The sequence below is a fragment of the Ursus americanus genome, chromosome 5, assembly GCF_024610735.1.
Source record: "Ursus americanus isolate L20-20 chromosome 5, mUrsAme1.1.p, whole genome shotgun sequence".
Taxonomy (NCBI): Eukaryota; Metazoa; Chordata; class Mammalia; order Carnivora; family Ursidae; genus Ursus; species Ursus americanus.
Genome location: NC_142131.1, coordinates 3,049,925 through 3,071,210, shown reverse-complemented (window position 1 = coordinate 3,071,210; position 21,286 = coordinate 3,049,925). Strand labels below are relative to the sequence as shown.

The window sequence follows — 21,286 nt, the reverse complement described above, 5'->3', positions numbered from 1 at the left end:
AGAGAGGTATCCATCCAACTGAAAACCAGAAGACATGGCTTGAAGTCCCTGCATTGCCACTTAACAGCTCGTTAAACCCTTCTGAGCCTCGTTTCTTTCATCTGCAAGGATCCATTCCAGTTCTAAATTCTATGATATTTAAGATATTGCTTATTGAGTCTGAAAAATCACAAACTTAAGATCTCAGAAATTACCTTTAAGATTTTCATATTGCACAGACTGTAGCACATAAACAACCCAATTTGATCATCAACCACCAGCACTTATTGTGCAAGCAAATGGTTTACCATCACAACCTTGCAGGCGTGAGAAGATGCATATTTTGCAAACACCATTCAGTAGAGGTGGCTTTACTTGCTCCTTCGTAACTGAATTTTCAATCACTGTTAGTATTTAGCACTAATTACCACCATGCTCTCTGGTTTTCATGAGGTTAAACACTGTGTCAAATTGATAAGTTATATATTTTTAACAGTCTAGATTGCCTGCTTTCTATAGAATGGTGCCACTGGCAAACAGCCAAACAAGCACAGATTGGCACCATCATATGATTGGCCATTGGAAAGCTGCATGCCCATTGAGGTGCTTATGTAGACTGCTTCCTGTAGTAGGTCCCACTTCAGGGTATGGCCAACTCAGCTCCTTCCTCTTTCAGGAAATAAAGTACCATTTTTCATACCAGCTTGATTCTGGACCAGGCAGTTGTCTGAGCTGTGAGAGTGCACTGAGCAGAGAAGGGCTGCTTCCAAAGAGATATCTGTAAGATGTTGAGGGGACTTGCATTGCTCTGAGGGGCCAACTTTGTGCTCATCATTCTCTATTCTGTCTTACTGGCTTTCCTGTAAAAGCCAGAAACAGAAGTGTTGGCTGCCAAAGATGGATTGAATCTTTATCTGGCAGATGCCGAAGTCAAAGAGGGAGGAAAAGAGATGGGCTGTAACATTTATTGAGCACCTTCTATTGTTGCCAGTCACTGTTTAACTCATTCAATACTCATGAAGTGACATCAAACATGATGGAATCCACAAGCCCAAACAATGTGGTCAGCACTCTGTCTCGATCTCCCAGCTCTATTTTCCCTGCTTGACTGTTCTCACATGGGCTCTCTTCATTCAGTAGCAAGATGGCCACCAGCAGCCCCACTCTCATGTCCTCCTAGCTTTGCAAGCTCATGGATGGAAGTCTTCTTCTTCCCCCATCTGTACAGCAATCTCGGGGAGATTCAGATTGGCCTTATTCTGTCACATAGTCATGATTGAACCAATCACCCCTCTGAGGCATGGCAAGCCTATTCAGGAATCAGGGTGGTACAGTGGTGGCCAGCCCCAGTGTAAAATGGGGGAGAGATTTCTATAAGGAACCAAAGGAAGAGGAGTGGGAACCCTTGCTAGACAGAAAAACTCTGTCTGTCCAAATAGCTACCCTAGACCATTGCAATGAGCTACTGAAGGATAATGCTGGTTTGAGTTGCCAGTTAGAATGTTTTCTTTAGAAGAACTGAATTAAGAACCAAAAGGGAAAGTTAAGAGCCATTTACCAAGTCTCAGTGCATATATGTATTAAGTGCATGTACATTTATCAAACTACATAAATCTTTTTTCACCTTTTTTTCCTTTTTTTCATCTTTTGATGACTCTTGTGCAGAAATGGCAGTTAGCTTTCTCTTGGATACGTATGCAGTCATCTAGATTTAAAGGCATATGGTCTATCTTGGATCGTTTACAGATTGCAAGATGGCTCTGAAGCCAAACTTGCTGCTTATTTCATGCCCTGCACATTTAATTACTGCTTGATGTGAATGAAGCATTTTATCTGAAGATACGTGCTGCTGAAATTTTAGCTGGGTTGAGTCATAAAATAGTTTTCAACAGATTGAGGCAATCTTAGAGGGAAGTTTGTGAAGAAAGTTGGCTTGAACTATCCCACTATAAATCATAAATGTTTTGAATCAGTCTGATCATTGCTAGATAAGATGACAAATATAAGTGATCCTAGTTTAGTACTTTTCTGGAAAATTCTAAGGCTAAAAAGCAAAATGCTTCTATTGGGGTTAATCAGTATTGGTAAATGGTTAACTATTAACAGGTAGGTTCTAAAGAAGAGGGCATTTCCCCTCGCCACTTCTTCCTTTTTTGGGTTACACTTTAGTTTGGTACAAACTATTTTTTCTACAGCACAAGTTTTCTTAGTTCTTCCATGTCTTCATATGAATTCAACCGTTCCTCCAACTGGTCATCTTAGGTGGTGCTAGGCTGGGCAGGGAAGAAGCAGTAACTGGGGAGACTGTATAACCTGGCGTTTCAGCAGAAAAGCTCATGATTTGAGGTGGTCCTATCTCATGGGTCTCTCTACCAACTTCTAATTATGTAAGCATAAATGGAGGGAAAGAGCTAGGCTTATGGTGAGGACTGGGTAAAATAATGCTAGTAAACTGCCCAGCAAAGTATCTGGCAACTGTCCTTCATATAAAGTGGCTTTTATATAAAGTTTACATAAAGTTCTTTGTATCGGAGCACTTGAGTGGTAAGGTGTAGTTGCTCGCCACTTCTGGCTCCTGTATACCTCTTCTGCACTAGCCTCTGCTTTTTGATTCTGTTGCTTTCCCTCCACGCAAAATAACTTGGTCAAAATACGAAGAAAAAAAAAGGTTTTAGCCAAGCTCCGATTCTGAGAAACAGACTGGAGAAAGTAATTTTATTGACTTCTTTAAACTTAAAAGCACAGCATGCTCTCTCTCTGCATTTGAGTCTTCACACAGGCTGTTCCTTCAGTGAGGAACACTTTTCCTCTTTGTATTTGGTTCATGAGCCTTCTCAAAATTAAGACCTTAGTTTACATTCCTTTCTCTCCAGAAAGCCTTGCCTGATTCCTGCCCTGAAGCCAGGGTTCAATGTTGCATCTTCTAGGTCTTCTCTGCCTCCTAGCACTTTAGTCCCGTACCACAGCAGCGTTCACAGCAGTGTTCACCTGGGGTGACTGACTCTGGTAGAGACTGCAGTTCCAGGAAGGGCAGAGCTCATGTCTGCCTCATTGATCCGTATTGATCGCTATGCTCTTGGCACCTAGCACAGTACCTGGCCAAGAACAGGCTCTCATTAAATGTCCTTCCTTGGAAACACATGTCAGTTTCTTTTCTGGAAAGGGCTCAAGGATCATTTGCTCTTTTGTATCTCCTCAGTTATCTGTCTCCTGGAGCAGTGCTTCTATTAAGGTGGAAATGTCCAATGGCTGTGCTGGCTAGCAGAGTAGCCGCTAGCCACATGCCACAATTGAACATGAGAAATGTGTCTAGTTGTGACTGAGGGGCTTACATTAGTTTAATTTAAGTAGCCATATGTGCTATCATATCAGCCAGCACAGTCCAAGAGCCTGAGGTTTAAATGTTTCTTTCCAGGGGCTGTAACTTGAGTAACTTTCACTTTTGGGGAAGATGGAATTATCACAAACCCAGAAGACTGGCAATAAACAGTCAAAGAATGACACCAAAGTTTATTTAATGTTTGGAAACAAGTTACCAAAAAACACATACATTGCATAACTGGTTAGGTGATGTAAGCATCTGAGTTTTTGGCAAAGCAGGGCAGTGTCTGGGTTAGCATGCCTCTCTGGGACCTTATAGCTGTGTGATTCGGGCAACTCACTTGACATCTTTTCCTATTAGTTTTCTTATCTATAAAATGGAGCTGATAATAGTTTCTCCCTCAAATTGTGTTTAGTGACTGTGTGTGTGTATATAAGTGTGAGTGTGTAATTAAGTGTTTAGCATAGCAGAGTATATTCTAAAAATGCTAATCACCACGACTGATTATTCTATTCTTCCATTTCTAAATCAGCATGGCATTTAGATATACAGAGGTATGTATACATGTGTCTATATACACCCCCCAATATACCCACTACCTTTGCTTGGCAAGTTTTGATCAGGTAGAACAGGCATGTGAGTGTGAAGTGCTAGGAGAAGGTTAGAGAACATGTGTGATAGAATGTTAACCTGGACCATTATTAGGGAAGGTGACTCATTTTAGAAAGGGAAAGTATCTTGAAATGTTATTTTTAAAGAGCGACAAAGTTTGAAGTAGGAGTAGAATTACTGCTTGGAGAAAGGCTTTGTTGCCAACATTTCTCCTCTGCTCCATTTATGTCACCTGTCCAGGTTGCCCTTCTGCCATCCTCCCAATAGGCAAAATGCTGAGTGGGTAGCTGCCTTGTACGACGCACCAAACGGACCGAAATGAGCTGAAGCAATGAGACCAAAATCCAACCTTTGAGTTTTGCTACTCAAATCAGTGTGCTATACAATGTTTGTGTGTTCTCAGTGGCCCCTTTGCCCCATTATTAGGAAATGATGTGAGCAAGGGTGGGAGACAGGGAGAAGGTTTCCAGAATCAGTAGCTGATTTGCAAGCCTGAGGAGTTTGCATGAAAGGCAGCAGTAAAAGTCAGTCATCAGCTCTGATATTTATAGTGAGGGGGAGGAAAGAAAGAAGAGAAAGCCATGAAATGTTATCAGCAAGTCAGGGAAATAAAGCTATTCAGCATAACTCATACATTACTACCTGGTCTTCATTTTTTTTAAAAAAAATTTATGTATGATGTATATGTGGGGTCTTTTTTTTTTTTTTTTAAGAAATGGAAACAAGAAACTGTCCTTCCTCTGATCAATGGTATATGGTAAGTTACTATATTCATTTGATACAAGAAATTGAAATGAACTAACCACAGATGCAGAATGAGGAGTTCTAAAGAGCAATATGAGGCTTCCTTTGTTTTTTTCCTTGCTTTTTTTATGTCAGAAGTTGAGGAATCACGTTGAATTTCAAATAATCTGGCTGGTCCCAATACCAAACTGTTGCCTATTACTTTGCAACTTCAGATGCATCTTAAAAACTATCTTATAAAATACATTTGGTAGGGTGAGAAGACAGAAAAAAACATAGTTCTCACATGATATTAAAAGAATATCTAGCGACTTGCAAATTAGGAAAAATACAATATTGTACAAACAGCAAGCATTCATTTTATTGTCAATATTCACAAACAAAAAAATAGTAATAGTCTCAGAGGCTATGAAAACTGTTGATACCACTGAAATGCCACAGAATTGGGGAGTTTTAACAGGCCCCCATGAATTGTCACTATTGGAAATCCAGAAGTATCTGGACTTATTGCTTGTTTTTGTAACTTTGACTGATTATTATCTGGGGAGATTAGACCATGGTGTTTGGGATTCTAATTGATCCTCCAAGCTTGAAGATTATACTACCTTATGGTATCGAGCAACTGGAAAGCAGGCAAGCATTTTGGGGGAAATATGCTCAAATATTTGGCCAAACTCCCCTTTAAATGTCTTCTAGGGTCTCTGAAAGGCATTCATTTTAGCACTGAAACTGCTCCTTGGATTAGAATGAGGTCCCTTTGGGAAGGCTTATAAAAGCATTTGCTTTTGCGAGGCCACTGGGTTTCCACTGCAGTGAGCTAACCAAACCAGCAGCAGTAACAGAACTTAAGAGTCTGAAGGAAGAGTAGCTCTCTCTGCCTGTTATTTTGCATGTGAGAGAACTGGAACCCAGAGGTTGGAGGCCTTGCCCAGCCCTCACACTAGTCAGGGGTAAGGCTGGTCCCAGAACGGCACTTTCTAATGCTCATCTAGTGCTCCTTTGACAACAGCATGCTCCCTGGAATTCCATGGTACCCGGCACCTACTCCAATACCTGGCACATAGCAGGCTCACTAAAATGTGTATTGACTAACTGAATGGCCTGAGAGCCTTATATTTTTAAAAAATAATTTTAAATTAGTTAAAAGTGCTGAACAAATCTGGTTTTGGGAGATGCTAGCTAAATGCTAACAAGACCATTATGAACAAGAAGAGGGGCTAATTGGTTGGCTCAGTCAGTAGAGCATGCTATTGTTGATCTTAGGGTCATGAGTTCAAGCCCCACATTGGGCCTAGAGCTCACGTTGAAAAAAAAAGGGGGGGGGCTGCCGAATAAAAGAAACAGGAGGAAATAATCCAACTGTGGCCTATAGTAACAGTTGAAACTTATCTCATGATGGAGAGGGGCTGGGAAATGTGGTAACTTGTGACTATATCAGAAGCATTAAAACATTCTTGGCTATGATGCAGAAAAACATAGTGTGAGATCCCTTTGCTTTCTGCTGCCTTTCAAACAGCAGGTGTGTGCTCAGAATATTTCTTGTAAAGAAAACAGGGTGAAATTTTGACATCAAAAGGTCTTGAGATAACCACAGTAATGAGAATGACCACTGGGGAAAGAGCATCCCTCTTTTAGACTGAATTAGAATATATCTATTTTGAGCATTTTTATTCAAAAAAATGGAAATTTTGCTTAATTTCCATTTATCCTGTTCTAAGTCTACCAACCCTGCAAAGCAGAGGTATGATTGATCTTAAAGTGTCAATCTTTCACCTAAGGAGAGGAAGAAAAGATGTATTTAAAGAATAAAATGTCATAGGGGTTCTTAGGAGAAAAGCTCCTGGGTTTGGATTTTGTCTTGACAGCCAGGCTTCCAAGTGAGTAATTTTGCCTCTCCATCCATCTTGTAGCAGCTCCCCAGATAGCTATAAGTGCAGACATTCAGATGAGCAAATGTTTGCATGTTTTAGGCTCTTTTTTGGCAGTTCATCTACCTGGGCACTGACTTTCAATAAAGTTCTTGTTACCAAAAGAAAAAAGTCCTCAGAACTTTGGGGAGATAATAAAACTCTACTCTTGAATACACTCATACCAATAAAAACTCATCCACTAGGCTGGGTTTGGGACAAAGGAGCTAGAACTCATTGGCCTAGTTCTAGGGGATCCAGGAGGCCAGTGAGACCCACAATTTGGAGAGCTCACCTGAGTACAGTTTAAATATGACTGGGTACCAAAAATGTGAATGGATTCATCAGAGGGCCTGAAGAATTCTCAGCATGTAGATACAGTCTGTACTTGAACGCTTAACACACGCATGACAGTGTATATCCGGCAAACACACACATGACAGTGTATATCCGGCATCTACAGCTGTGCCTGCCTGGCACATCAGAGGTGTTTGATGATTACTTTGTTAAAATAATTCAGCGTTAGAATTAGAAAAAATCTCCTACTGGTTTAAATATGGACAGAAATATATATTGTTTATTAAAATGTAGCCATTATTTTATGACCCTGTGAACTAAAAAATAAAACAAACAAAAAAATGTATTTAAAAACACCTTGAGGTGTTGTCTAAATTAGCCTTCTGTTTCAGAAAAAAGTCTTACTCAAATCACTCTAGAGAAATGAATTCTATTTCTCCCTTAGATGGAGAATGGCAGTATATAAAAGTCCAGTGACTGATGCCTTGGTTTTCTTTATGTGAGGGCAAACAATTCCTGTTCTTGACATTTTCTGCATTTCCCAGATGGTGGGCAGATTAATGGCACCCCTTGTCATTGCTCTGGACTAGCTGTAGGGATCTCTAGTCATCCTGACAGCCTGGAAAACTAGGTTCCTCTCCTCATTCTTGCAGTCATTACAGAGGAGCAAAGGGCAGAAAGAAGAATCCCCACCATAGCAGAAAACCAGACCAAGAAGAACCACTCTAAAGATAAGACTCCATGGCTTGCTCTCACTCTTAGGGAGCCTGAGGAATGAGCCAGTCTCTCTAAGGACCACCAGGCTGCCGGAACCAAAGAAGTCTCATGTGTCCTTTTAAAGACGGGGAGGGAAAAAGGGCATAGGTGAGAACACAGCTACAGTTGGCTATTCTGAAACAATTTGGAGAGTACAGCTCTAAAAAAGAGGAAAAGGGGAAGGGAGCCTACTATGGCCTGAATGTTCGTGTCTCCCCATAATTCATATGTTGAAATCCTAAGCCCCAAATGTGATGGTAATAGGAGGTAGGGCCTCTGGGAGGTGCTTAGGTCATGAGGGTACAGCCCTCATGAATGGGATCAGTGCTTTTATAAAAGAGAGCCCTCTTGTTCCTCTCACCATGTGAAGACAAGGACACAATAAGAAGTCTGCTGCAACCTGGAAGAGGGTCCTCCCCAACCTGGATGGCACCTTGATTTCAGATTTCCACCTGCTGGTCTGTGAGCCATAAATTTCTGTAGTTTATAAGTAACCTAGTCTGCGGCATTTTGTTACAGCAGCCGGACTAAGATAGGGCCCAACTAAGAAGGTTTCTCATTAATTCTCTGAAGAGTTAGTCTACCAGGAAGCCAACTATTCTTACTTTCCAGATAATGCAAGTTTCATTCATTTATTTACTCATTCAAATTCAGTAAACAAATACAGTAGCTCAGACCAATATTATGGGTTGGCTTGGTAAATACCTCTCTGCTTCTTAGCAGAGAATCAAGCAAGAAATTTACATGTGACTTAAGACTGTTCTAAGTAACTTCTTTTTCTAAAAAGTTAATTTACTTAAGTAATCTCTACACCCCAACTTGGGGCTTTAACTCATGACCCCAAGATCAAGAGTCACACACTCTTCCGACAGAGCCAGCCAGGTACCCCATAGACTGTTCTAAATAATCTCTGTCGGTTACATAGTTACATGCTTATAGTCCAATCATATCAAGGACAAAAGGAATGATCTCAAAATAAAATCACCCTTCAAAAATTGTTAAACAGGCCTGGAAGATGTTAAATTGAAGAGATAGCTTAACATCAAGTCAGGGTCTGAATATACCAGAACTGCTATGTCTTAACAAATTTACTCCCCTAGGGGCAACATAATATACATGAAACTGAAAATGCACAGGCCTGCCATTCCCCAATGGCTGTAGGGAAATACTCTAATATATTTGGAATCTGCCAAGAGAACAGTTTACCCTTTCAGTTATGTCTCATTTTATGTTTTTGAATTTTTAATAAGTTTTATTGATTCTTGTTGACCATTTTTCTATGACACACTGAGAAAATTGTTTTAGAATTTTCTCTCTAAACACCATCCATAAAATTTAATTATATTGCTTTTTGTTTGTATAGTTCTTAGATGCTATTTTCCCCACTTTGTGTCAATGACTCATCGTAGGAAAAAAAAAAAAGGTTCCCATCCATTTCTTACTTGGTATCTATATGACTGTCAGGGAAGACATTGGTTTTATCCACAAACTACTGTAGCCAGATTGTTGCAGAAATACAAATTAATTAATGCAGAACGGAGGTAACGCTGTTAGCAGGAACCAGAGAGTTAAATCTAGGATCCAAGGTAATTCCTATAAATGAAAGTGGTTGTGATTTGTGTCTGAATCATGGTAGGGTATTAAAGTGTAAGAGGGAGGCTGGGATGGAGAGACAGAGAAAACCTCACCGCAGCACATGGAAGTTTCTCCTTGGGAGAGCCTTGTGGCTCACTGTGCCTGTCAAGTAGGCTAATGTGCCTCTAAATTTCCTCTGACAGAAAACACATCACAGCAGCACCACCAGGAAACAACACAACCAAACTGTGGAAGACTGAAAGCCCAGCGCTTTCAAGGGTGATCAGAATGTAACAGAGTAAAAAAATACAATGCATTGAAAATAAACGAAGGCTAGGAAGAAATTAGATCACTTTCTAAGAAAAAAGCATTTATCGTTTACAGGCCAAAGGAAATGCTTCTCCCACAGCCATTTTTTATATATTATTTGGCAGTCTCAGTTCAAGGTCAAAAATATCAGAGGGCAAAAGGAACAGGACTCAAGATTTAAGATTTGTCACGACTGGCTTTGTAATTGCATAAATATTAAATATGTAGAAATAATTGTAAGCACATTATCTCCACATCTCCACACGTTGCTTTAATTTTTAATGTAATCTTTTATCTGCCTTTTCCTCAGCTGGCTCTGGGTTTGTGATTTGCATAGCTAGAATGATCTGGAGCCATCAATTTAGTAATGAAGTCACTCATTGAGCAGAAGAGGCTTCTAAAGATTATACAAAGCTGCAGGAAAGAAGGGTGTGGAAATGAAATTTTATGTTTCAGGTAAATGGGAAGTTTATTTTACAGCACATTTTCCCACTGTAAATTTAATATGGCCACTTTAAAATAAATTTGGAAAACAGAGAAGAGGGGGGACAAAGCACCCACATTTTCATCACCCTAACTTATCGGTGTTGTATTTTCTGGTCTTTTATACCTATGCACATATATTTTTAACACAAATGTAATCACTATGTGTGTGTTGATAAAATTTTGTATCCTTCTTTTTTCTCTTATTAACATGGTCATCATAACTATAACTTTTATGATTGTAAAATAATAATAAAAAAAAAGGTCTGATGTTTACTCAGCCACTCAGTTTCTGGTAGCTTGCATAGCAGAATGGTTAAGCAGCTGAAACTGCAGCCAGATGAATCAAATACCAGCTCTGCTACCTAACTGTGGATCTGGACAGTTTAGTGAAGGTTGCATCTGAGTTTGCTCATCTATGAAATGGGTATAATAACAGTGCTTCTGTGAGAGTGTTCTGGTGAGAGTTAAAGGAAATAATCCATGGAAAGCACCTAGCCTGGCTCTATTATACAGGGAGGACTAAAGGCAAGAAAGTCAAATACATCACAGTGCGTTTCAAAATTAACAAAAAAAGCTTCAGTCCTACAAAATGAGTCTCCTGAGAAATTGCCATCACCCCACAAGTTCCCATGTGCCTTTTACTAGTAACAACTCCCCATCTCCACTACTAATCAGACTTTGATGGTTAACATTTCCTTACTTTGCTTCATGCTTAACATGTATGTATGTTTCCCGAAAAATATAGCTGTTTTGCCTGTTATTGAACTTGACAGAAATGGCATCTGTCTGTCTCTCCCTCCCTCTCTCTCTCACACACACATTCACGTACACAATATCATTCTGTATTTAGGAGGAATACAATCCAAGGCTTGATTTTGTTGTGATGAAGAAAGGTTTGGACAGGGAGCCAGAGAATTTGGCTTCTAATCCAGTCTCCACGAGATCCCAGGCAAATGTTTTTGCTTCCCTGGGGCCTCCATGTAAAATGTGTGCATGTGTTAAGTGTCTTTGAAGCTTTGGAGTACTAAATTGTTAAGCCTTTCCTATTTGAGTACTGTGTTGGCATATAAGAAACCAGAGCCAAAGAGAATCCAGAGAAAGACCTGGGGCTTGCTGGAAATAAGCCTCCTCTTCCCCAAAATCATGCCAGTAATAGTGTCAGCAAACAAAGCACTATAAAAAATCAAAGTGATGATCCTACACCACAATAATTTTCCCTTCTCTGACATGTGCACATTTAGATATACTATTGGCCTTAGTGATCATGTGCATGGATATTTTCCCCAAGATAAATCATAGCCATAAAGATTTGAATGTCAGCAGTTTGAAGTTCAAATAAATAATTACATGTTATAGGTTTTCCTGGACAGAGTCAGTTTTAAACATCTTCACTGATTCTCTCCGTGTAAATATTTCTTATATGTATTTCTGTATTTGTGTCTGTATTTCTCTTAATACAGTATGGAGTTTCCTCAAAAAGTCAAAAATAGAGCTACCTTATGACTCAGCAATTGCACTACTGGCTATTTACCCCAAAGATACAGACGTAGTGAAAAGAAAGGCCACATGCACCCCAATGTTCATAGCAGCAGTGTCCACAATAGCCAAGCTGTGGAACGAGCCGAGATGTCCTTCAACAGACGAATGGATAAAGAAGATGTGGTCCATATATACAATGGAATATTACTCAGCCATCAGAAAAGATGAACATGCACCCTTTGCATCGACATGGATGGAACTGGAGGGGATTATGCTAAGTGAAATAAGTCAAGCAGAGAAAGACAATTATATGGTTTCAGTTATATGTGGAACATAAAGAATAGCATGGAGGACATTAGGACAAGGAAGGGAAATTGAAGGCGGGAAAATCAGAGGGGAAGACGAACCATGAAAGACTACAGACTCCAGGAAACAAATTGAGGGGAGGGGGTGAGGGGATGGGTTAGCCTGGTGATGGGTATTAAGGTGGGCACATATTGCAATGAGCACTGGTTGTTATATGCAAACAATGAATCATGGAACATTACATCAAAAACTAATGAAGTACTGTATGGTGATTAACATAACATTAAAAAAAAAGAATTAAATGAGGCAGCACAAGTAAAGCACCTAGCATATACTGGTCATTTACTATATAGAGTTCATTTCTTTCTATCCCCATATTGGACTTCCTTTAGTAATTAAGATGATTAGTAAGATAATTTGGGGGGAAATTCTCTTTAAAGTACTTATAAAAAAACCCACACCCTTCGAGGAACATAAAGATTCACAAAGACAAGAGGAATAGCTCTAAATGCCATTCAAGAGCAAATAGACTTCTATTATGAGCCAGAGCAATCCATTATGAGTACTACCAATTTACCCCAACTAGTGGCTCAAGGCCTAAGTAATCATTAATTCATTCAACGAAAATTTATTAAGCTTTGACACTGCTAGACATGACTTCATTCATTAAGATACAGTGATAAATCAAAAGGTCCCTGACTTCCAGGAGCTTGCATTCCACTGGAAGAGACAGACAGAAAGTAAGTCAATAAATAATTTCAAATAGTGAGAAACACTATGAAGAAAAGGCACTCTTCCTTTAGCTCTCTTTCCCTTACCTTCTCAGAAGTTTATTATGTTACTTGATTCATCTTCTCTCTCAGCTTCCTTTCATGGAAGGGAACGCATAGGGAGGTGAAGATTATGCCAACAATGGCATGATTCTCTTAGGCTGGTGAGTAGTTTCAGGATCTGCGAAGGGTCTGGGGCCTGTCACTGTTTCATGGATGCCAAAAGAAAACACGAGATGCCTGGATTAGAGACAAAAAAGCAAGGGGCACCTGAGTGGTTCACTCGGTTAAGCATCTGTCTTTGGCTCAGGTCATGATCCCAGGGTCCTGGGATTGAGTCCCGCATGAGGCTCCCTGCTTGGTGGGGAGACTGCTTCTCCCTCTCCCTCTGCCTGCCACTCCCCCTGCTTATGCTCTTTCTCTCTGTCAAGTAAATAAATAAAATCTTTTTTTTTTTTTTTAAAGCATGTCAAAGCAGCATGAGCATGATGTTGGTTAGTTTCCCATGTCTCCCAAATCCTAGAGGGTCTAAAGGAAGTGGTCCAGATGGATGCCATACACATAGCAGATTTCTGTCACAGGCCAAGGAATACCGAACTTGGAGAATTTACTGCTTTTATAGTGTTTGGTAAGCAAGGCTGTTATTTGTTTGGGAGGAGATATCACTTGGTTGCTCAAGTTTGCTCACTGCAAGCACAATCCTGAAATTGACCCAAGTAAAGAGTAGGCAGGGTCTTGCATTCTTGGCATACACAGAAATAATGCATAGAGGTGTTCATGGCCCTTGGAAGACTGATTTTCCCAACAGGTAGGAGATAAAATGATGGAACCCTCCATCCTTTATAGTTTTATGCAATTGTAATTATAAAGTTTTCTTAAGTTCTTACTCGCTTCCAAACTTTAATCTTAGATGTGATGTATTTTGGTAACTGAAGAGTTCAGTCAGACTTAGAGTGGCAGCTGGCAGGGGAAGAGATAAATTTGCCAGTTTTACCAAATATACCCTGAGGCTCTTGTATAGACACAGACCCTCTCATCATCATCAGAATGGAGCTAGACCTCATACCTTCCAGAAACCTCACCTCAGGCTCTATTCCTGTTCAAGATTACATTGATTGCCCATTTTAACAAACCTCAGTTACAAAAATATATTTATGTAGGCAGGGAAAATAGTATATGTTCCTACCCCAAGCACACCTCACATGGCTATTGCTCTTGAATCCTGATACAAAGGGCTCTTGCTGGATCATCCTCACAGTCAACTTTCCTTGGGTTCTGAAGCTATGGAGCAATACCAGGGAGAGAAAATCGTAGACTTGCTCCATGACATATCAGTGTTGTCCAAATTACCTATGTGGACTCCATTATCCACTTCCTGTAATGGTTATTTCAAATGTTCTCTACCCTACTCACTTTTTCATGGGACTATTCTTCCCCTCTTGCAGAGAAAATGGAAGGTATCTGGGGAATGATCTCCTAACATATTGTTTGTTACCTCTTGTAATCCTACAGCAAATGCTGAAAATGGCTATTAAGTATCCCGATGTAGCATGTTGGAAAATTGAGCTTTGGAGATATCATATAACTTTCCCAAAGTCACAAAAGTTATGTGTCCTGGAGAAGGAACAAGATTGAATCGTTATGATATGGGCCCTGCCCTCATGCAGCTTCCAGATAGGGTAAAATAAAAATTCTCTGTTTTTTTAAGTGTTCACGTAAAAAGCTCTAGCCTCCTAAGCCACAGAAACATGTGCACTATAGAGAATGCTTGCTTTTACTTTTCCTAGATACATTTTCTCATATCATAAGGATTCGATCTGTAGCTGTTTGTTTCCCTAATGGCAGAGCTAATTGCCCTGATCCAAAGGGCGAATAAAACTCTTATCTTCCCCAAAGCAAAATATTATATCATGGGATAGGCACCTAGGTTAGCTCTGAAGGTGCTGGGGAGACTGGAGTGTTATCTTTATAGTTATTTAAAGTCCAACTAGGAACAAGGCCCTAGAGCTTAGAAACATCTGGAGAAAGGAGACCCTTTCAACAGATGAGGAGGAACGGTTGCATCCTTTATCTTCATAAACACAGAAAAATCACTTCTTCTTGTCCCTTGTCTATAGAGTATCTGGCCACTCATGTAGAAAAATTTTCATTGGCTTTCATAATACCGCCCCAGGGGTAAGACCTGAAGCAAGCTGGGAGAGTGGAGCATGCAGTTCTTATTTACTCTGGGGTAGCAAGAAATCTGCCTCTGATCCAGAACACCTCATGTGCTCATTCAAGATAAAATGAATAAAGATAAATATTAAAAACACAACACTAGGGGCGCCTGGGTGGCTCAGTCAATTGAGCATCTGACTCTTGATTTCCACTCAGGTCATGGTCTCAGGGTTGTGAGACAGAGTCCTGTGTTGGGCTCTGTGCTTAGGATTCTCTCTCTCCCTCTCCCTCCGCCGCTCCCCCTGATTGCGTGTGTGCTCTCCCGCCCCCTCTCTGAAATAAATAAATAAAATCTTTAAAAATCCCCCACAACACTAGACATTTCAGAGAAGGGATAAGAACACAAATATTTCCAGACCATGAAATAGTTATAACAAATACCTGGTAATATTTGAAGAGATAGAGATAGTGTTTGAGCTCCTTTGTGTAGAACGAGTAGAAGTGTGCTGATGGACAAGGCTGTTGAAAAGCATTCTAAACATAAGGAATTATACCAAGGATTTCAGGTGCACCTTTGTTCAAGTTGTTATAAAATTGGGCCTTTCTTCAACATACTTTATTTCCATATATCACAATACTGTCATATTAATTTCATTAGAAGAAGATAGTCTACTGCCATCTTCCAGAAGATAGTTCTAATAACTACACAATTGACAATATCAGCAATACATACAGCACCTCTTAGAGATGTTCTATGTATGGTCTGTACAACCATACCCAGTGGCCCTGTCTGCTTGACTCAACAGGGAGAAAGCAAGTTGTTCAGCACGACCAGTGTGAGCACTATGTGTGAAAGACTGGGGGTAGGGGGATAGGCTGGATAGAAAGGCAAGAGTCAGAACTTGAAGAAACTTAGGGTTCATACTAATGTGATAAGAATTGGATCTGAAAGCTCTGGGAAACTACTGATGGATTTTAGGCAAGAATGTCTGACTGGCATTTTCACAAACATGGATCATTGGAAAAGTGACAGTAGGATAAGATAAGTCAGGAGTCCTGGTAAGAGGCCAGAAGACCACAGGAGCTCTATGATAGGAAGGGATAGGGAGGAGGCTGACTTCTTTGGCCTCAGAGGGAGGGGTGGGGTCTTCTTCCTGTCCAGAGTGATTCTCTCCTCCAGGGCTATTGGTCCCCATCACTGTCCACCTTGATCTTTCACTTAACTCTTCTTTTTCCTGTGTCTTCAATCTCTTTCTCCACTCGTTCCAACCCTGTAGGCTTTGGTTGCCCCAGTACGTCAAAGTTTTGGTTCTGCTCACCCTGTTTTTCTGCATGAATATTTTCTCCTGTATTAGAATGCCTTTACTCACTCTTCAGATTAGGAAAAAACTACCCTTCTAACAAGAGGTTGAATAGTCCCTAAGCAACAGTGTGGTAGCTAACAGACCCACAAGGATTCCTACTGAAGCTACTAGGTTGGCTTGCCACACTTCCAGAGATTCAGCCAGTAAAATGACAATAGGCTCAACTGGATTAAGGTAATTTATTACTTACACAGCAAAAACAATATCAGCATGGTGTCACCTCCCCACATCTCTATCTCCACAGGACGATACTGAACTGCAAGGACCTAATGAGAGAGACAGAGGTGATGGGTTGATCTGTTCCTGAGAAGCCATCTAACCTATAGCCTGACAGTTTCTAGATTAACACAGAAGCTTAAAGCTAGAATTGAAGTGGGGTGGAGTAAGATGGAAAGTCCTATGCTCTACTGAAACTTGATAAGAAATGGTTTGATAGAAGTCTGCTGCTCACAAGAAGCTTATCTCCCCTTGGTCATAGAGGAATTGCAGGGCATTCCACCAAGACTGATCAGACATGCCTGTCTGGATTATGTGAAGACATGGAAGGTCATGTGGTGGCTGGACTGTACCCCAATAACTCCACCTCTGACCTTTCCATGTATCGAATTAAGAATTATTTTCAGGAGTTTAGGCCACCCATGAGATTACCTAATTAACTGTACTGATTGATGGCAGGGGCTTGAACCAAATATTTTCCATTCATCTTAGGCCACAGCAGATGAAAGTGACCATGACTATGACTCCTAACAAGATGGTCAGGCTAACTTGAAGGATAAATTGTAAATAGGCTCCCCATCCAGAGCCAAGACAGTTAAGTATGTCTCAGGTGTTGTTGAGATTGACCTGAGAAAGCCACACTGCTTTCTCTCTAAGGTAGAAGATAATTGTTCCACCTTTCCTGATTCATTAATCTAAGTGCAGTACTAGGTGTTGTCATTTGAATATATTCTCCCTTAACTGGCCATCAGGAGGTCTAGGGCAACATGATTGTCTATAATCACCTGTATTAGAGATTTTACACTGGCTTATGTTTGTCAGGCAAGTATAGGTCTGATGTCCACATAAGTACCCTATTGGGGGCATAAACAGTATTAGGAGTATAAGTGTCATTTATGACAACAAGGGTAGGTCAATTTTGTGTCCCTTATGGTGGACAAACTCCTTGATTAGAGCTAAATAATTTCCTGCAAAGCAGGCTGCAGTGCTGCTTCTGAAGAGGACAATCTGTCTATGAGAGCCAACCAGTCTAGCCCTTATGGTATAGACTGTTCCAGATGAACTAGATTCTGTTAATACCGAAGTTGGTAGTGACTTCGGCAGTGGCATTTTGCTGACATTGGGGTCAAGGTTTAATTCTTCAGTGTCTGAAGGAAAAGCTGTTAAGTTTTTGTCAGTAGGGTCAGGAGGGAATGATAGATACAGCAATGAGTTAAATTCAGCAGTGGCTCTGGTCTGGAAAAAACGTACAAGATCTTAGATGATAGAGAGACCACAAGGGACTGACAGTAATATCAAGCTAGGGGGAACCATATTAATGTCCAGAAAATTAATCTTGTTCTGTCAATCTCAGGTGGAGGTCATCTACCTGAAAGGGCAACAGTCCTTAGTTAAGGTCTAAAAACTAAGGATCTAAGTCCTAACATCTAAGAGTGTAGGATTTAAGTTAAGAATGTGTATTCAAGGTTACAAAGGCATTCTGAGATAATAGTCCAGGCCAGGTGTCCTATAAGTGAGAGCCAAGAGAGGCTTAATGATTCTTTCCCCAACCCCTGACTTCCCAGGATTTAGGGTATTCCTCTCCTACCAGCTGGGCTGTTCATTTCCTTCCATAGCCACATGATTGGTATGACCAATCTCTGCAGAAATCACTTTCTTTTTTCCAATCCTCATCATTTCTAGCCCACACCATTTACTTGGATTCATCTCTCAGTGGCTTTTTGTTTGTTTTTTGTTTTGTTTTGTATAGCTTGTACCATCCTAGAACTTGTCCCACCCTAAAGGTGGGGACATGCCAGGACCACTTTAAGAGTTATCATCTCATACTCATGATTTTCTTCTGCACTCTAGTTCAAATATATCTTACCAAGGCATCTGAAATACCTGCTACTTCCAGTTCATCAGGTCCAATTAGCATAATGTTGTCATTATGAACAACCAAAATGAACCAGGGTGATGTTTTGTGGAATGTCAAGATGATCAACATTTCTGTAGACTGTATTAATAAGGAGAACTGATGTGCCCCTGAGGTAACAATGTGAAGGTATACCATTGGCTCTGTTAGGTAATAGCCAACTGCTTCTGCTGGTTTTTATAAATAAGTATAGAGAAGATGGCATTAGCTAAATCAGTAGCTGTATAACAAGTACCAGGTGCTGTACTGATTTGTTCCAGCAGAAATACCGCACCTGGAACAGCAGCCCCAATTGGAATTACCTCCTGGTTAAGTTTACAGTAATCCACATTTTTCAAGATCCATATGACTTTTGCAGTGGCCAAACTGGTGAGTTAAATGAGAATGTGATAGGTATCACTACCCCTGCTTCTTTCAAGTCCTTTCTAGTGGTACTGTTTCTGGTTTATGATCTTGGAAGACAGTGAAAGTTCCAGGAGCGTCCCACCTGGTTCTTCCTATTATAATGGCCCCCACCTCATGGGTTAAAAGCCAATGTCGGGGAGGGGCGCCTGGGTGGCTCAGCCGTTAGGCGTCTGCCTTCGGCTGAGGTGTGATCTCGGGGTCCTGGGATCGAGCCCCACATCAGGCTCCCTGCTCCACTGGGAGCCTGCTTCTTCCTCTCCCACTCCCCCTGCTTGTGTTCCCTCTCTTGAAGGGCTGTCTCTCTCTCTGTCAAATAAATAAATAAAATCTTAAAAAAAAAAAGAAAGCCAATGTGGGGATACTGACAGTCTTAGAACTGAGAACATAACTACAAAGTTCATGTGTGGATCAAATGAACTAACAGAACCAACATGAGCTAAACCTTCATCTAACTACTGACCAAGATAAAAATCCAAATTTGGTTGGAGCATAAAAGTGGTGTTTTATGTTCTTAGGGATTAGCATCAGTTCAGATCCAGTGTCTAGTAAACCTCAAGAGATCTGCATATTTCCTTTTCTCCAGGGTACTGTCATTCTAGTAGATGGCTACACAGCTCTTTGGGGAAGGCTTGGGAGAACACTTAAAATGTGTACTGTAGCAATGGTGCAAGATCCTTCCTTTTTTTTTTTTTTTTAAAGAATTGGTAAAATTATATATTTTATATAATGTATTTAATCTAACCCATTATATCAAAAATATCATTTCCAAATATAAGCAATGTGAAACACTGAGATATTTTACATTTTTTTAAAGATTAAAAAAATAGATGTTTATTATGGCATTGTCCATAGTGGCAGAAATCTGACCATGGTCTGAGGGGTCCATCAATGGTACTACTGCTGTGACCTGTGCAAGGTCCTTCCTGAAGGAGACTCTCCTTCATTCGAGGGGTTCTGGGTCTGTGAACTGGTTTAGGTCTGAATACTGAGTGAGAGGCTGTGATTGTCCACTCTACTGACTCAAGTTAGATTTTACCTACCTAACTTAGAGCTTTTGCTATTATAAATATCAAGCAGTACTCTATTAGGTTGGCTATCTACTTTGTTCCTAGGGCATCTCTGTCGGCTAAGGCATCTGATTGCTTGTACACACCTGCTACCCTTTAAGGCAAATATACCCACATCATATTTGGTGCCTAAATGCTGCTTGTCCTCTGCTATTCTCAGGTCCTCTCATCTCCAGTGAAATCCAGAAGCCCATCTCAGTGGTTGCCTCCTCTGTAGTCATACATGGCCTACAGAGGGAAACATCCACAGAGATTTTCGAAGATGCATGTCTTCCTCTCACCAATTTATTTCTCATTTTTTCAGTGAAGGGAGTGTCTCTGGGCCTTTGATGGAATGCATTTGAGAATGGGTATGCAGGTCGTGTAGGGTAAATCCAGTATAACATTTCCCTAAATCTTGGGATTCCCTCTTCCACATGTCTGAGAACTAGGGCACCTTAACCTCACAAATTGGGTCCAAGTTTTCATCAATCAACCAAGTAAGCTGTTAGAACCACCTCTAGCTGCATAAGCTGAAACATATAATTAACACCATAAAATAAATTTGGCTCAATACAGTGTTCTCCTCCATCCTCCATGGTCTAACACCCTTAGAAGCCACTCCCATCATGTTCTCCAGGTTTCTGCGTATGTATCAACAAGGTATTTCTTTGCCTATGTATCAATTTCGGTGTTTAAGTTATTTCTTCCTTCACCAGTGGCACCTATCCCCCAGAAGCATGCTGGGATTCGACCCTAGTTAAGAGTATAGTGGCAATAGAGGGTGGCTGTGGTGGGTTGTGAGGAGAATGTGAATTTCCTCTCAAGGTATCGTCCCCAGTTGAGGCTGTCACAAAGTTTTCAAGCAGAGGAAGCCCACCTCCTCAGACACTGGAGGGCAACCTACTTCCACTGGTAAGAGAGGCCCAGAGTGACTTAATGGTTCAAGATTGCCAGTTTTATCTGGGTCCAACCCATTCTGAGCTTTGAAGTCCTATTATTTAATCATCAATACCCTAACTTTTATGTGAGAAACTTGGCACATCTGTGACTTCAACACAAGTTGTAATTCAGTAACCCGAAAATTAAAATTTTGTGTTCGGTTTTTAGAAATACCATTTTTGTTGTCCCAGTAAGAGCCTCTTTTAGAATTGTTACAGATGCTCTCTCGTTCTTGAGCCATAACTTCGATCTGTGCTTGTCATTTCTCTTTGTAAGTATTCAAAGGAACTCAAAAGAATCCATCTCACACCACAGTCCTTACAGTTACCTTACAGCCATAACTGTCAAGTGTCACTGCCACTTGCCCCCCCCCAAGACACATGCTTCTGTTGGTACTTCATCACAATCAGCCACAGGCAATTAATTAATTGGAATGCCCTGTGTGCCATGAGTCACTCACATCTTATTTCCCTTTGGCAAGGAGCTCAGCACTGAGCTCAAGCCAAAGGCCCAATCAAACCAAATTCCTAACCCCATCTTTCCAAGGCTATCTCTTGGGGTTACAGGTAAAGCTTAATAAAAATAAGGCTTAAGCAAAATGATTATAAACTATAATAGAGAATTAATGAGAGATGGACTAGTGGGAAGACAACCCAAGAGAATATACAAATAGCAGTTGTAAGGAGCTAACCTTATAAT

General features: G+C 40.6%; 1 protein-coding gene across 3 annotated transcripts in view; it reads right to left on the bottom strand.

Annotated features, from left to right (window-relative positions):
• LOC123799254 (uncharacterized) overlaps positions 1–21,286 on the bottom strand; it is a 172,614-nt gene that overhangs the window by 149,563 nt on the left and 1,765 nt on the right. For 2 of the 3 annotated variants that reach the window (XR_006781536.2, XR_015724341.1), the window contains exon 2: positions 12,591–12,782. Coding sequence is in view for 1 of the 3 variants with exons in the window: in XM_045808257.2 (XP_045664213.1) it covers positions 12,745–12,782 (38 nt within the window). In the remaining 2 variants the exon portion in view is untranslated. Of the gene's footprint in view, positions 1–12,151; positions 12,783–21,286 lie in introns of those variants that run through there. The other variant, XM_045808257.2, reaches the window with a different exon arrangement.